Source organism: Furipterus horrens, unplaced genomic scaffold, assembly GCF_987537825.1.
Source record: "Furipterus horrens unplaced genomic scaffold, mFurHor1.1.pri manual_scaffold_2, whole genome shotgun sequence".
Taxonomy (NCBI): domain Eukaryota; kingdom Metazoa; phylum Chordata; class Mammalia; order Chiroptera; family Furipteridae; genus Furipterus; species Furipterus horrens.
The window spans coordinates 81,060,625-81,075,220 of NW_028327172.1; the positions used below are offsets into that span (position 1 = coordinate 81,060,625).

At 39.4% G+C, this 14,596-nt stretch overlaps 1 protein-coding gene and 1 long non-coding RNA gene across 2 annotated transcripts in view; one reads left to right on the forward strand and one right to left on the reverse strand.

The window, feature by feature from the left end:
* Nucleotides 1–3,319, forward strand: part of LOC150018898 (uncharacterized) — a 24,711-nt gene extending 21,392 nt beyond the window's left edge. The window contains exons 30-31 of the mRNA XM_090265906.1: nt 2,227–2,349; nt 3,245–3,319. Of these exons, the coding sequence (XP_090122032.1) occupies nt 2,227–2,349; nt 3,245–3,250 (129 nt within the window). The 3' untranslated portion in view covers nt 3,251–3,319. The remainder of the gene's footprint in view (nt 1–2,226; nt 2,350–3,244) is intronic.
* Nucleotides 1–14,127, reverse strand: part of LOC150018899 (uncharacterized) — a 17,844-nt gene extending 3,717 nt beyond the window's left edge. The window contains exons 1-3 of the long non-coding RNA XR_016509023.1: nt 12,818–14,127; nt 11,540–11,684; nt 10,892–11,130 (exon numbers count right to left, since the gene is read on the reverse strand). This is a non-coding gene — a long non-coding RNA (uncharacterized LOC150018899). The remainder of the gene's footprint in view (nt 1–10,891; nt 11,131–11,539; nt 11,685–12,817) is intronic.
* Between the last annotated feature and the right edge of the window lie 469 nt (nt 14,128–14,596).

The following is a 14,596-nucleotide window of genomic DNA, read 5'->3' on the forward strand; positions in this document are numbered from 1 at the left end:
TTCAAGGCACTTCTATATATATTGTCTCATTTAATCCAACCAGAAATCCTGAAAAATAGGTAATACATATATTTTTGGTCACATTTTGTGACTAAAGGAAAGATTAAGCTATTTGCCCAAAACCATGAAGCTGTTTGTAGTGGTAGATCTGAGGCTAGATTCTAGATCTCCAACTCCTAAGCAAATGTTTCACATACATTTGTCTGTAACCAAATCTCCATTAGTTACTGAGTCAGAGATTTATTTTGTCATTGTTGATGTTGATGGTGATGTTGGTCATCCAGATTGCAGAATTCTGTTACACCATAACGGCCACAAATCACAGAGAATGGTCAGTTCTCAGTCCTCATCTAACAACAGCATCTGACACATCTGACCACTTTCTCCTCTGGTTTTCCTCCTACCTCTCTGGCTGTTCCTTCTCAGTCTCCTTTACTGATCCCTCCTCTGCACTCTGGCCTCTTAATTTTGAAAGGCCAGGATTATGTCCTATTCCCTCTCCTCCCTGTCTATATTCACTCTCCTTGGGGATCTCATCCAGCCTTCAGCTTGAAACCCCATGCAAAGGTCAATGACTCTACAATTTTTATTTCCAGCTCCAGTCCAACCCTCTAACTCAATTCATGTATCCAAATGCTTACTAGCCATCTGCACGTGGATGTCTAATAAATATCTCAACCTCAACATTTCCCAAACTTATCTTATTTCTAAACCTGCCCCACTCAAAACCTCACTCGCCCCAGTGAACACAAACTGTTCTGGTATTTCAGGCCAATGTCTTCCTTGAAACCTCAGTCTCTCTCTCTGTCTCTCTCTCTCTCTCCGGTATACGCCCCACAACCAATCCACCAGGAAGCCCTGTTGCTCTACATTCAGAATATATGCAGAATCTGAACACTTCTCATCATCTACACTGTTACCAGCCTGGTATAAGCCACCATCATCTTCTGCCTGGGTTACTATAATACTACTTGGTCTCCCTGAGTCCAGACTTGCCTCTTCAGCCTATTCTCAACACAGTAGTCAGAATGATTCATTTAAAATGAAAATAAGATCTGCTCAAAATCCTGCTGTGGTTCTCCATTTCACTTAGAATAAAGCCAAAAAAGCCCAGTCCCTTTGTCTCCCACCCCCTCACTGACTACTCTTCCACTCATTCACTCAACTACGACAATTTCCTCCTTGCTGTTCTTCAGACACACCAGGTACATGCACTCCCCTCTTAGGGGTTCCCTTTGCCTGCAACACTTTCCTTTAAGGCAGTGGTCCTTAACTAGGAGTAATGTTTCCCCCACAGGACATTGGGTAATGTCTGGAGACATTTTGATCATCCTGACTCAGGAGAGGGCACTGCTATTGTCAACTAGTGGGGAAAGGCCTGGGTTGCTGCCACAATGAAGGGTATAGCCCCCACAACAACAACAAGAAAAAACCATCCATCCCAAAATGTCGATAGTGCTGAAGCTGAGAAAGCCTGGCCTCAGGAGTTTGAGCATGCCTGGCCCTCTTATCTCCTTCACGTCTTTGTTCACCTCAACAAGGCCTCCACTGACTGATTAGCCTATCTTAATTTGAAACCCCATCTATCCCGTGTTCATCAGCTTTTCCTTACTCTGCTCTACTTTTCTTTTTTCTGTATTACTTCCTAACATACTACATAATTTACTTACTTATGCTTGTTGCTCGTTACTTTTCTTCCCCTGCTAGAATGTAAGCTCCATAAGAGCAGAGATGTTTTTTTTGTTTCCTGATATAGCCTATGTACCAGGCTCATAGTAGAGTTTTGATATATTTACTATGTTAGTGAATAAATAGATTTATGTGGATCTTGATGCTAAATATTCAAACATTCCAATCGACCAGATCTAACTACAAGGCAGATAATAGCAAACATGTATTACATACTTGTCACATGCCAGAGATTCTGTGAAGAGGCTTACATGCACCATCTCATTTAATCTTCCCTGTGCCCTTGGAAGATATACACTACTTTTATTTCTAATGTACTGAGGCTTAGAAGTATAAAAACAACTTGCCAAGACAGATAGTTGTGAAGCTGGAATGTCAGTCCTCTGCCAACTACCATCTATAAAAAAGTCTTGTTTTATTTTAAAAGCATAATCACATAGGGTACTCTCACTCAGGTCCACATTCTGGCTAAGATCCAAAAGTACTTAAAAGAAAAAGGAGTAAAGGTATTAACACTGTCCTCTACATTCTCTACAGTATATTAAGAAAAACAAAGACCTTCTCCTCTTCACCAATATGGAACATTTCCTGAAATGCATTCTTGCTGCAGAGCAACAAACCCCAAGAAAACCAGGAGATCAATTTGGGAGTAAGGATAAGGTGAGGTACCCTTATGAGCTACAGAATTAAGACTGTACTCTGCTATATACATTGAAACTTTTTATTGTGTATTTGGGGCCATATTTATAATTGAACATGTAAGCAGAGTAAAGGGCATGAATAAGTTAGATCATCAGCACTTTAAGAGCTTTCTGGTACCAACAGATGGTGGGTCTTAGATCTAAGAGTTAGAAAGGACCAAAGCAATCAGTTTACCCCTCTGCCCTCAGGCAGGTGAAGTATTAATCCTAGAGAGCAGAAACTGAGACTCAGACTTGCCCAGTTCAACCAGATGGAAGAGGAAAAAGAGTAATTAGAACTTGGGTCCCCTGTTTTCTTATTCAGAGTTTCTTTTACTATACCATAATAATACATACTGCTGTTTTATAAAGGGTTGTTTGTTTTTAATCATAAGCATTTCAAATATTATATTTTTAAAAAACAACAACTTCTGGAGATGTTCAGCTTTAGTAGATACTACAAATCAGACTTCCAAAGTGATTGTATAAACATATACTGCCACCAGTAATGGATGAGAGTTTGGTCACTCTTCATCTTTACCAGCACTTGGTATCTTTGATCTTTTTTATTGTATCCATTCTTCTGGGGGGTGGTTTTAATCTGCACTTTCCTGGTGGCCAGTGAAACTGATCATCTTTCATATATTTGTACATATATTTCATATGTACATTATTTCATATATTTGTACATTATATTTGTACATTATTTGAATTACCTCTCTTGAGAAATGCCTATTCAGGTATTTTGCCCATTTTCATTAGATTGCCTATTTAATTGATATGAATTTTTTATTCTGAAACAATTTTTTATTCATTCTGTGATTGTCTTTTTATAAAAATAACTGCATATGTTCTCTTTTTGTTTTATTTTTTAGATCTAGAAAAAATGGTGATCTCATTTCAGGCTGCATAATTAAATGGTATTAAATATGTCAACACAATATCCAATGAAGCTGATTAAAGAATTTTTAAGAATATCTGTAACATTCATGTATGAATTACATAAATATATATTAAAATATTGGATGATATATAACATAACAGGCAATACTATTTGGCACAGAAGATAAAGAATATACTGACATTTTCACTATACTAAAAGATCATTAGGCCACATATCTTATTAAAATATTTATTAGTTAATGATATTGACTGAACCTCTTTCTAGACATGTAAAACTTGTATATATTATCATTTTTCTGGCTGACTAACTTAATGAAAATTATCTGTTACTGAGTTACACAAAGTAGTTTGCACAATATTTGGTGATCAGGAATAAGAGTATATAAAATACAGTCCATGTGGAATACACAAATTCACTTTGGAGGCCTTGGTTGGAACACCTCAAAAGAGATCAGCAGTCATCTGAAATTAAAGTGTTAGGGTGGATTTGAGAGCTGATTAGGAGAGACACAACCATCACATAAATCACTGTAAGCCAAAAATTTTTTTTCAAATACAAACTTCAAATCGAAAGCCTACTCAAATTACAAATCCAATGCCAGTACTTTGAGCTGCTTCTCATAAGGATAATTATCTTTACTGTGCTTCAGGATGATTCTCATTAGGGATTTATATCATTTTTAAGAGAGATTTTTAAAAATAACATAATTGTCACTGAGTCTCTCAAGCAATGCAAGGAAGTAAAACTAGTAAAGAAAATTTAAACAAACACTGCATGGATAGAAAATGAATAATAATGAGTGAATGCAGTATCAATTCATATTCAACACTTTTTAGCCCTAAAGTCTTTGGTCATAATTAAGAAATGTCCACACTTGACTGAGGATTTAATTCTAAATCCAACCAAAATACTAAAGGTAAATTACTTTAGGGAAAATAAAAATTAAAAAAAAAACATTGTGAGACAACATAACAAGAAGATTCAGTTAATGTAATCAAAATTTTAAATCAAGTCATAAGGAAGATCTGCTCAGAATAACTTACTACATCTGACTCCTCCATTTCTAACACTTTACACTGGCCTTGAGTTCTCATTTCTTTGCAGATAGAGGTTGGTCACTTAGTCATCTTAAGTAGCCGTACAGGTTAAATTATTAGCTTTGCCATTACGAAAAGTAAGTACCAAATTTGTCAGCCTTAAAACTAATTCATTTAGTTTCTATCTCAATTAAAATCACTGGCTGCCTTTGTAGCGCAGATACACATAAAATGATAGTTGCCCAAAGAATAGTCTATGAGGCAGCTGTTCTCTTGTTTCTTCCATGAACTGGGACTTCTTATACAAAGCACACCCCAGAGTCAATGCATAACTTTATAAGATTAAAGATTTCTCCAGTACTTTGAGATGATATGATAAATATTGAGTATATGCCCTTGAGAACTTTACTAAGCTATTTAGATAAATTATTAAATGAATTGCCCAGCAAGTAAAGTGAAGATTAATTGTTCCAGACATACAAGACTATTTAGGATAATTAGGCCAAAAAGCCCAGGGCATCTGAGAGAAGTCGTAAAGAAAATGCCATGCATCCCTGACCAGTGTGGCTCTGTTGATTAGGCATTGTCTCGCAAAGCGAAAGGTTCCTGGTTTAATTCCTAGTCAGGGCACATGCCTACATTGCAGATTCAGTCCCCAGTCCGGTGGTGGTGGGGGGTGGGGGGTTCTCTTTCCCTCTTTTTTGCTTCCTTCCTCTCTTTCTAAAAATAAATAAATAAAAATTTTAAAAATAGAAAATGTGCAGAAATTAAAGATATTTCTTTTGTAGTCTCAGTCTTGACTGAACAAGGCACCTATTAAAGCATGATTTCTTGGGCCCTCTACCTGATTCCATTAATACATTAATAGCTGTTTTATTTTTTTTAATCCTCACCCAAGGATATGTTTCCTGACTTTTTTTTTTTTTTTTTTTGAAAGAGAGAGAGAGAGAGAGAGAGAAACAACGATGTGAGAAACATTGATCAGTTGCCTCCCATTCATGTCCAACCTGGGACGGTACCCACAATCTAGGTGTGTGCCCTGATCAGGGATCAAAACTGCAACCTTTGTAGTGTATGAAATGATGCTCCAACTAGCTGAGCCACCTGGCCAGGGCAATAGCTATAAGCTTTTAGTAAACACGTGCTTTTAAATTAAAATGCCACAGATTACAGGGCAGAGGTTATGTTCTCCTTCCTGCTGCATTATGTATATTTATTGCTGAATCAAATCAATAACAATTTCTTTTTTTTAATTTTGAGATTCTAGTTATCTTTAAGGAACTAACTTGTATGCACACATGTACACACACAATAATAGCCCACTGACCAGAAAAAGGATAAGAAAACCTCAATGATGTAGAAGCCATATTTCACTAACTATTAAGAAAGGAACCCTTTCCCAAAAATACAATAATTGTTTTAAGATTTGGTTTTTAATTTCAAAAGTGGTAAATAAACTTCTGTCTCCAAGAAGTTGAAGTTGGCATACTTTTCCCTACTCATCCCACAAATACAACTAAAATCCTGGACATTATATACAAAGACAAGAAGATTCTGAAAGGTGTAGAGAAGAAAACAGAAGAGCCAGGGACCTCAGAACCCAAGACAAGACATGGTGTTAAACTCCAGATTCTCTCTTTTCCTCATGTATTCCATACTTTATATAAAGATGTAATAATTTGGGCATGGCTGCCTTTTAAATCTATTTTTTATTTGCTCATTGCTGTGAGAAAAAAAAGGTAAAGTATTATTGGTATCTCCTTTGCTTTTATTGAGAATGAATACAATGTTTTCCGGGGGAAAAATTTTTTCATTCCATTTACAAAAGTAATTCACTGTAAAAATTCCAGAAAGGCATAAAGAAGAAGACAGCCCAGGGGCGGAACCCACCTGTGATCACATCACTTTTAACTGTTTTTTGAACCCCCCAATCTAGCATTTTGGGTACTTTCCAATGGAAATGGCAAAGAAATAGGAAAAGACTGACCTAAATTCTCTCCTTAGAAAACGGTATGGGAAAAACAAGATGGCGGAGGACTAAGTGGAAGCTACACTAACCTCCCAGAACTAGTCTGGATTTACAACTTAATTTTGGAGAAATCATCTGGAATAACCAACCGAACACTCGCTGGAGAGAAGTCTTATAACCACGGAGAGACAGAAAAGGCTGCTACATCACAACGTGACCGGTAGGGAGTGAGGAGACGTGGAAGGGCTGGCTGGGCTCCCACAGGTGACAGCTGAAAGGACTGAGAAACAGCTCAGCAGCCGGGAATTCCCTCTGAGAAGGGCAGGGTCTAAACCCCCAGCTGGGCTTCCCAGCCAACAGCAACAGAGTGGAAAGTAAAATAGTATCCAGCTGAGAAAAGCGAAAAGCCACAGGGTTTCTTGCTAGCCGGAGAGAAACAGCTGGAGAAAAAGAGCTCTTAAGCGGATCACATACGAAAATATTTTGCCCCCACTTACCCTGGGCTCAAGCAGAGGGAAGGCAGAGTTTGGTGTGGTGGCTTTGAAGGGAGAGCTGGGAAGGCGGCCGGCCAGGTCCCAGTGCTGACTCATCCCCACACCGCAGGCAGACCATTCCCCTCAAAGTGGCATCAGCCTGAGGGGAAGCAAAAGCCCTGCCTACAGGAATTAAGCTGCCACACCCACGGTCCTTAAGCCTGACGGCTAATCACAGATTGAATAGATTAACAACTAAAGGAGACAGACGATGGCAGTAGATCCCTGGAGTCTCCAACAGGCTGCCTAGGCCCAGACTGATACAGGATCTGACGCCACCAGGGGCAGGTCCAGGAAGTGCACATCATTCTAAGAAGCACCAACAAACAATAGGAGTCACAAAAATGGGGAGACAGAGAAACAACCCCCCATCGAAAGGAAAAACAGAATCCCCAGAAAGAGTGCTAAATGAAATAGAGGGGAGCAAACTATCAGATATGGAATTCAAAACATGGATTATGGAAAAGCTGAATGAGCTCAGCGGAAACTACAAGGAACTCCAGGGAAACTACAAGGAACTTACTGAGAATTACACAAGCATGAAAAAGGACATAGAAGCTATCAATAAGAGCCAGGAGGAAATGAAGAATACAATCTCTGAATTGAAGAACACAGTAGAAGGAATTAAAAGCAGGCTAGAGGAAGCAGAAGATCGGGTCAGTGAGCTGGACGACAACTTAGACAAAACCTCCCAGACAGTGCAACAAAATGAAAAAAGACTGAACAAGACTGAAGAGGCTCTAAGATAGCTGCAGGACAACATGAAATGTAATAATATCCGTATCATAGGAATTCCAAAAGGAGAAAAACAAGAACAAGGGATAGAAAATCTGTTTGAAAAACTAATGACAGAAAACTTCCCTAACATGAGGAGAGAAAGAGTCATGCAAGTCCAGGAAGCACACAGGGTCCCAATGAAGATGAACCCCAACAGGCCCACTTCAAGACACATCATAATTAAAATGGCAACATTCAAAGACAAAGAGAGAATCCTAATAGCAACAAGAGAGAAACAACTCCTAACATACAAGGGAGCTCCAATAAGGCTATCATCAGATTTCTCAGCAGAAACACTACAAGCCAGAAGGGAATGGCAAAAAATATTCCAACCAATGAAAAACAAAGGCCTACAACCAAGAATCCTCTACCCAGCAAGGCTCTCATTCAAAATGGGAGGTGAAATAAGGAGTTTCCAAGACAAAAGAAGCATTGCAAGAGATACTAAAGGTCTGCTTTAAGAAGATGAAGAAACAGAGACAGACAGAGAGGAACACAAGTACAAAGGGGGAAAATGACAATGAATAAGTACTGAAAGAAAGAAGGAACTTCTACCATTTGCAACAACATGGATGGAACTAGAGAGAATTATGCTTAGCGAAATAAGCCAAGCAATGAAAGAAAAATACCTTATGCTATCACCTATTAGAGGAAACTAATGAACAACATAAACAAATGAGAAAAATTGAACTAGAGGTATGTAAACAAGGAATAAACTAACAGTAACAAAGAGGGAGATGGGAGGGAGAGAAGGGGGTAAGAAGGGGAAGGGTCTAGTGAAAAAACATGTATAAATGACCCATGGACATGAACAACTGAGTGGAGACTGAATGTGGGAGAAGGGGGGGCAGGGTGCAGGGAAGCAAGAGGGGGAAAAAGTGAGACAACTGTAATGGAAAAACAAAAATTTTTAGTGGGGCAAAAAATGAAAATATAAAGAATAGAAATGCAAGTTCAGTGGATATTAGAAGGACAAGGATTTTACTTCACACTGTACATTTTTCTCCCTATCTGGTCCCTCCAGAGTTTGGCATTCTAAACAAGTAAGTAATGACATAAGTTTCTTTGCATAAAACTAATAAGACCAGTTGTTAATAGAGGTTTTTTTGTTTTTGTTTTTTAACTAAGACTTTGACTGGAATGTCATGCCTAAAAGAGATATGCTTGGGCTTTGGTTGTTACCAAAAAGCCCTGAGGAACTGGGATTGACTTTCAAAGGTAATAAAAGTCCACGAGATAAAAGGCCTGGTACCTTGGATGAATGCACGGTCCATGGCAATCTTTCCAGGGAAGGAATGAAGGTTGTTTTCTGGAAAGATGGCTAGATGGGACCTTAAGGCACAATGAAAAACCAGAAGGACTTGGAAAAGACAGGTGTTTACAGGCAAGGCTGAATGCCAGGTATGTGGCTCAGCTTCTGTGCCCTGAAGGGCAGGCTGAAGGTCACCCTAAATGTTCCTTGCATAAGTTCCAGCAAAGCAGAACTAAAGATCATAAGTGATCATTTGCTGCTCTTGTTGTGTTTATGAAATGAACAGGATAAATTAAAAATGGACTTAATGCAGTCCCTTTAATGATAAGGAGGGTAATCTTAGGGAGAAAAATCACGATTCAAGGAAAATCACAATGCTCGGTGGTAGACTATAAAGTAGTGCAGCTAACCATCTTTAAAGTTTCTTTTCATTTAAAATTTGTTTTCATTTGAAAGTTAAACTATGTCTGTAGCATTATCAAAGATGTTTAATTTACAGGCAAGAAGAATGTCAAATGCCTTGCAACTGGATGTCTTTCCGATAAGACAATCCTATAGACTTAGACACTTGTATCTGGGTTATGTTACATAAATTAACATGTGTTTTCTGTTTTCAAAGGGCATAAGCCTATGATCTCATTACCTGAGTGATTGTATGTATAGGCCTCACTTAATCCTGTCTGCATCACTGCCTCCTGAGACTCAACTGTTTGGCTGAACTAAGTGGCTGGGTTGGTGAAGTATGGGGTGGTCTGTGGGCTTCACTTTAAAACTGGTTTCTCTTTTCTATCCTAATGGCTTGGACAGAAAGAGCCCAGAGGTCTGAGAGGGGGGATACCTGAAATATTTCCCTCAGCCCAAACTAAGTATAATAGGCAAAAGGGTTTTGGACAGGTGAGATGTTCCTGGCACACCTTCTTCCAAAGAAGCCCTTTTTTTTCCTAATGTGAGACATTGAAAAATTAATACCTGCCTTTTGTCATCTAGTGGTTATGGATAGAATGATGTCTTTTAAACCTGTTGCCAAATCTCTTGCCCCCAGAATACAACAAGAATGCCAGCCTGTTAAGTCAAGCATGCTGTTGTCCAGGGACAGCCAACCCCCCTGGAGTCTGCATGATCCTTCCCCATGTGGGAAGGCCACCCTTCCCTCCACACCCCCACTTTTATTAGGGATTTCTGGACCCGAGGGTAGGTAGGACGACAACCATGTCCAGCTTGAAGCAGCTAGAGGAGCTCGAGACCTTCACCCATTATCTTTTATAAGATTATAAAGGGTCTTAAGTCTGAGAGGAAGGAATTATTATTTTTTATTGTTAAAATAATTAATTAATTAATTATTAAAAAAAGAAGAAGAATATATAAAAGTGTGAGGCAGGAGAGCTTGTATGTACGACCCATGGGCATGGACTTGGGGGAGGGATTCTTGGGGGAGGGGGGATGCTGGGCGGAGGGGAGCAAAGGGGAAAAGATTGGAACTATTGTGACAATATAATCAATAAAATATACTTAAAAAAAAAAGAAAAGAAACGGTATCATTAGAACAAACTAAGAAAAACTGTGTGTACTTGAACCCGTGTGAACTAGGAGCACTGAGCCAAGAGCTAGGGGTATAAAGAAGTGTGCATAACCCATGACAAGGACGGATTTGTGTCAAAGCTTTTAAAGCACAGGGTAGAATATTGGGTTGAAATAGACAACTTGACTTCATCATGCCATTAACTTCAGAAACACCCGAACTTTCAAGCCAGAGGGAACAACAATGAAATGTCCCCATAGCATGCCCTTCCTCACTTAACAGGCATTGATGTAAGTTTCAAGTGCTTTACATAAGAAACGATACGATCTTCTTGCAGTGCACAAAGAGCACATCCATCCAGCTCCGGCTCTCACAGAACTTTTACTGCGTATTGGGCATTGAATAATTACAGAAAAACAGAAAAGCCATCAGATGGTATAGAACTACAAAAACATACACAATATATACATAAATTAAATTAAAAAGGCAGAAAAAGGCAAAATACTAAAGATTACAAAAAAATGAACTTACTTTTTTTTCATGTTATTTGTTGTGTTTATTGTTTTACTTTTCGTCTCGAAATAAGTTTGCGCAGCCCTGATGGACCGGTGTTGCTAGTTGGTTGGGCATCGTCCCCCAAAGTGAAAGGTCTTCCATTCGATTCCCGGTCAGGTCACATGTCTGGGCTGCAGGTTCCGTCCCCAGGTGGGCTGCATTCCAGAGGCAATGGATGGATGTTTCTCTCCCTTTCTCCTTCCCTTCATCTCTCTCTAAAAATAAATACAAATCTTCACAAACCAAGTTTGTGCATTTCAAAAGCTTTCGTAGACAACCATAGACAAAATAGACTACCTAAGGCATTTAGTTAACTCTATTCCCTACTTACATTAAAATAAACAGACCAAAGGCAGGCCTGAATAAAAGATTTAATTGTATCAATTCTATTGCTTATGAGAGTTACATTAATTATAACTCTTTTGTATTTAATGTCAACACCTATCCCTTTTCATCTACGATACCAACAAATCAGAAAAGCAAAACAAAACAAAAAGCTAACATTCCTACAGTCTACAATGAGCTTAGAACCAAGGCATAATTTCATGCTTTGGGTTCCATGTATCTGTATATACACAGTCAGTGTATTTCTGTACATCTTGTCACGTATAGACACTTAGTTACCTGACTCTGGTCTGAATGCTCTCTTCCCTCATGAGGCCCACTTCCTCTTTGACATTCTTGAGGAAAGTCTGTTTGTTTTCAAATTTGGAGGATTTCGTGTATTGTCGTTTTTCATTTCTCTGGTACTGAATGTCTGAGAACCATGCTAATGAGAGAAATGCCTTCAGTTTTCCATTTCCTTTTGCTTTTATTTTTGACACTGTTACAGATGCCCCTCATGGTCCCCAGCGTTGCCCACATGCACCCATCCCTCCCTCTCTTCCCCTCCCGGCCTTCCCCACACTATTGTCTGTGATGGGCTGCCCCTATCACTGCTTTCTCCATCATCACTTACAGCCAATGCCACTGCCTTCAGGAAAACACAGTCATGATGTCATATTTACAGATTCTAAAGGCATCTAATCACTCAGGTCAAAGGACTACTTACACTAACGTTTAACTCATTGATGAATCAGCTCAATTACATGAAGCGCAGCATTTTCTTGACTTTGAAAAAACTCTGATACAGTTTACATTAGTACAGAGCTGTGCAAAAACAAAGGGCTCAGTACAATTTAGAGATAATTACATTATGCTTTTCATGTTACACTTACTTAGTGAGGTAACTATTTCCAAACCTAGTTAAACTAAAGAACGAAGAGGGAGAAACGTGAAGGTGGAAATGGGTTGGGGTTCTGAAGTCCTAATATTTCTTAAGGAGTGGTTGGACTACAAATGAAGAGCAAAGGCTGATGGGCACATTCCTCAATCAGCTGGTTTTGTAGATGAATGGAGAAATTATCAGAAACTATTTGCTGAAAAAGTAGCTGCTGGTGCAAAGCAAAAAGAAGGCACATTGCTGCTCATTTTCCAAAAATGCTACTTCTTTTGTAGCATTCTGTGTCATTGTGCCCTAAAGATGTATAGAGCTGGCACAATAATAACATACAGAAGAGTGAAATCATACCTTATTTGCTTTTGAAATAAATTTGGCCTTCATGGAAAGATCAAGTGTATTCGTGCCCCACAACTGTTTTAAGGGCTGCGAGAAAATCTCATGTTTTGTAGGTCGGTCTTCCCGAGGACTGCGGCATTTTAAAGCAGGTTTCTGCTAACCAGTCTCCACGAACCTTCACACATTCTGTGTAAGTTTTAGGTTGGGACCATTGTGTATACGAAAAGCAAACTCTTATGATGTCACTCATTATCGGGAATATACAAAAGTCTCCTAGGGGAAGGAACCAGGTTCCACTGAATGGCATAAAAGTTTGCTAAGATCATAGAAGCATCATAAAGTACCTCAATCCTTCTGACCAGCTGAGGTCTCCTACTCTTCTTGATATGTATTATTTTGCTTGCAGCCTCCCCTCGATTCGATCCAATTAAAAACAAACAAAACCAAAACAATGCATAAGGAAATATCCAACAATTCAACTTTCTCAGTTATAATAACAAAAGAAAGAAAAAAGATTGTATGCCTACATGTACATACGAAAGGACTATAATCCCTCAGATCCAAACAAAACAGTCTATGAAGGAAATAGAAAAACGTGTAATAATCTCAGCATGGCTACCTTTTAAGTCTACTTTTTATTTCCTCCATGCTGTGAGAAAAAAATGTGAAATATTCTCGGTACCTCCTGTGCTTTGACAAACTGGCCTGCACAGAGGCCTGGGGCTTTTACCCCAGAAGCAGTGGGCACACGTGCAGCTTGCAGGTTCCGTCTGGTTTGGGTGCTTCCTCAGAGCCATCAGCCTGACTCTCTGGGACAGTGAAGTCTTCCTCCTGCTCACCCACGTTTTCCCTGTTCTCCACACAAGCCCACTGGTGGCTACGCCTGCAAAGGGAAGGGAGGGTCCCCAGGAAAAACCACAGGGTCTGAGGGATCCTCAAACACAGTTTCAGGCATGTGGGAACCCAGCATGGAGGCCCCGGGGGGAGGCACCTGCGGGATGGCCACGGAGGAGAGGGAGGTGCCTGGACAACCAGGGGCCACCGGGGGGTCAGCGGCCTTATGGTCTCGGTGTTGGCTCCCCTGTACCCAGGGTGAGGGGTTGGGGCAGAATCTGCCCAGGCAATTGCCCTTAGGGCTGGCCGGTAGATCTGTTCTCAGAGAGCAGGATCCCAGAAAGCTTCTCCAGCAGCCAACAACACAGTCGAAAGCCAAGAAGTGACAGGTGGGACTGTTGCTGGGATACAGTTGGAATTCCCAGTAGGGGTCGGGGAAAAAATGGGCAGGCACTTGCAAAGATTCTCGGGTAGGGGTGCGCCAGAGGCCTGGGGCTTTTACCCCAGAAGCAGTGGGCACACGTGTAGCTTGCAGGTTCTGTCTGGTTCGGGTGCCTGCAACGGGCAACCAAAGGATGTTTCTCTTTCACATCATGTTTCTCTCCCTCTCTTTCTCCCTGCCTTCTCCCCTCTCTAAAAAATAAAATTATTTAAATACAAAACTTTAAAAATTAATAAATAACAAACAAAATATAATAAAAGTAGTACCCTGCGATGATCTCTTAAGCTCCATCATCTGGTCTTTATGCTGTTCTAGTCGTCTTCAAAAAGCCTTCAGTCCTTCATGGCTTATCCTTGGAAGTGCATCCCAAATACTGACTGAAAGTGGTTAATTTCCTGAAAGAGAAATTAGTTAAAGATGGAATGGTTTTTGGCATGTTTCGGTTTAAGTCTGCGAAATAAACTTCAAAAAACAATTAGTCGGTGCCTTTTATAAATACCAACTCATCTCACTAATACTATGAGACACGTTAGAGGTAAATTATTTCTTCCATTTCAAATCCTACAATGTTTTCATTTAAATTCTAATAGACTCCCTCATGACAACATAGAATTTTTAAATGTTATAGCATACTCAATGAATGAAAAGCACAAATTATTATTTATTTAGTACTACTGTAACTCTAGTTTTAGGTCTTCATGTACTTACCTGTATTTTCATGTTGGTACAGAGCAAAATGCAGATTATAATTTTCAAGGTAGAATAAGGTTCATAAGAAAAATTTACCTGAATATAATTTTGAAGTTTCTAAAGGTTAAAACCGAACTCAAACTTCAAAAACTCTTTA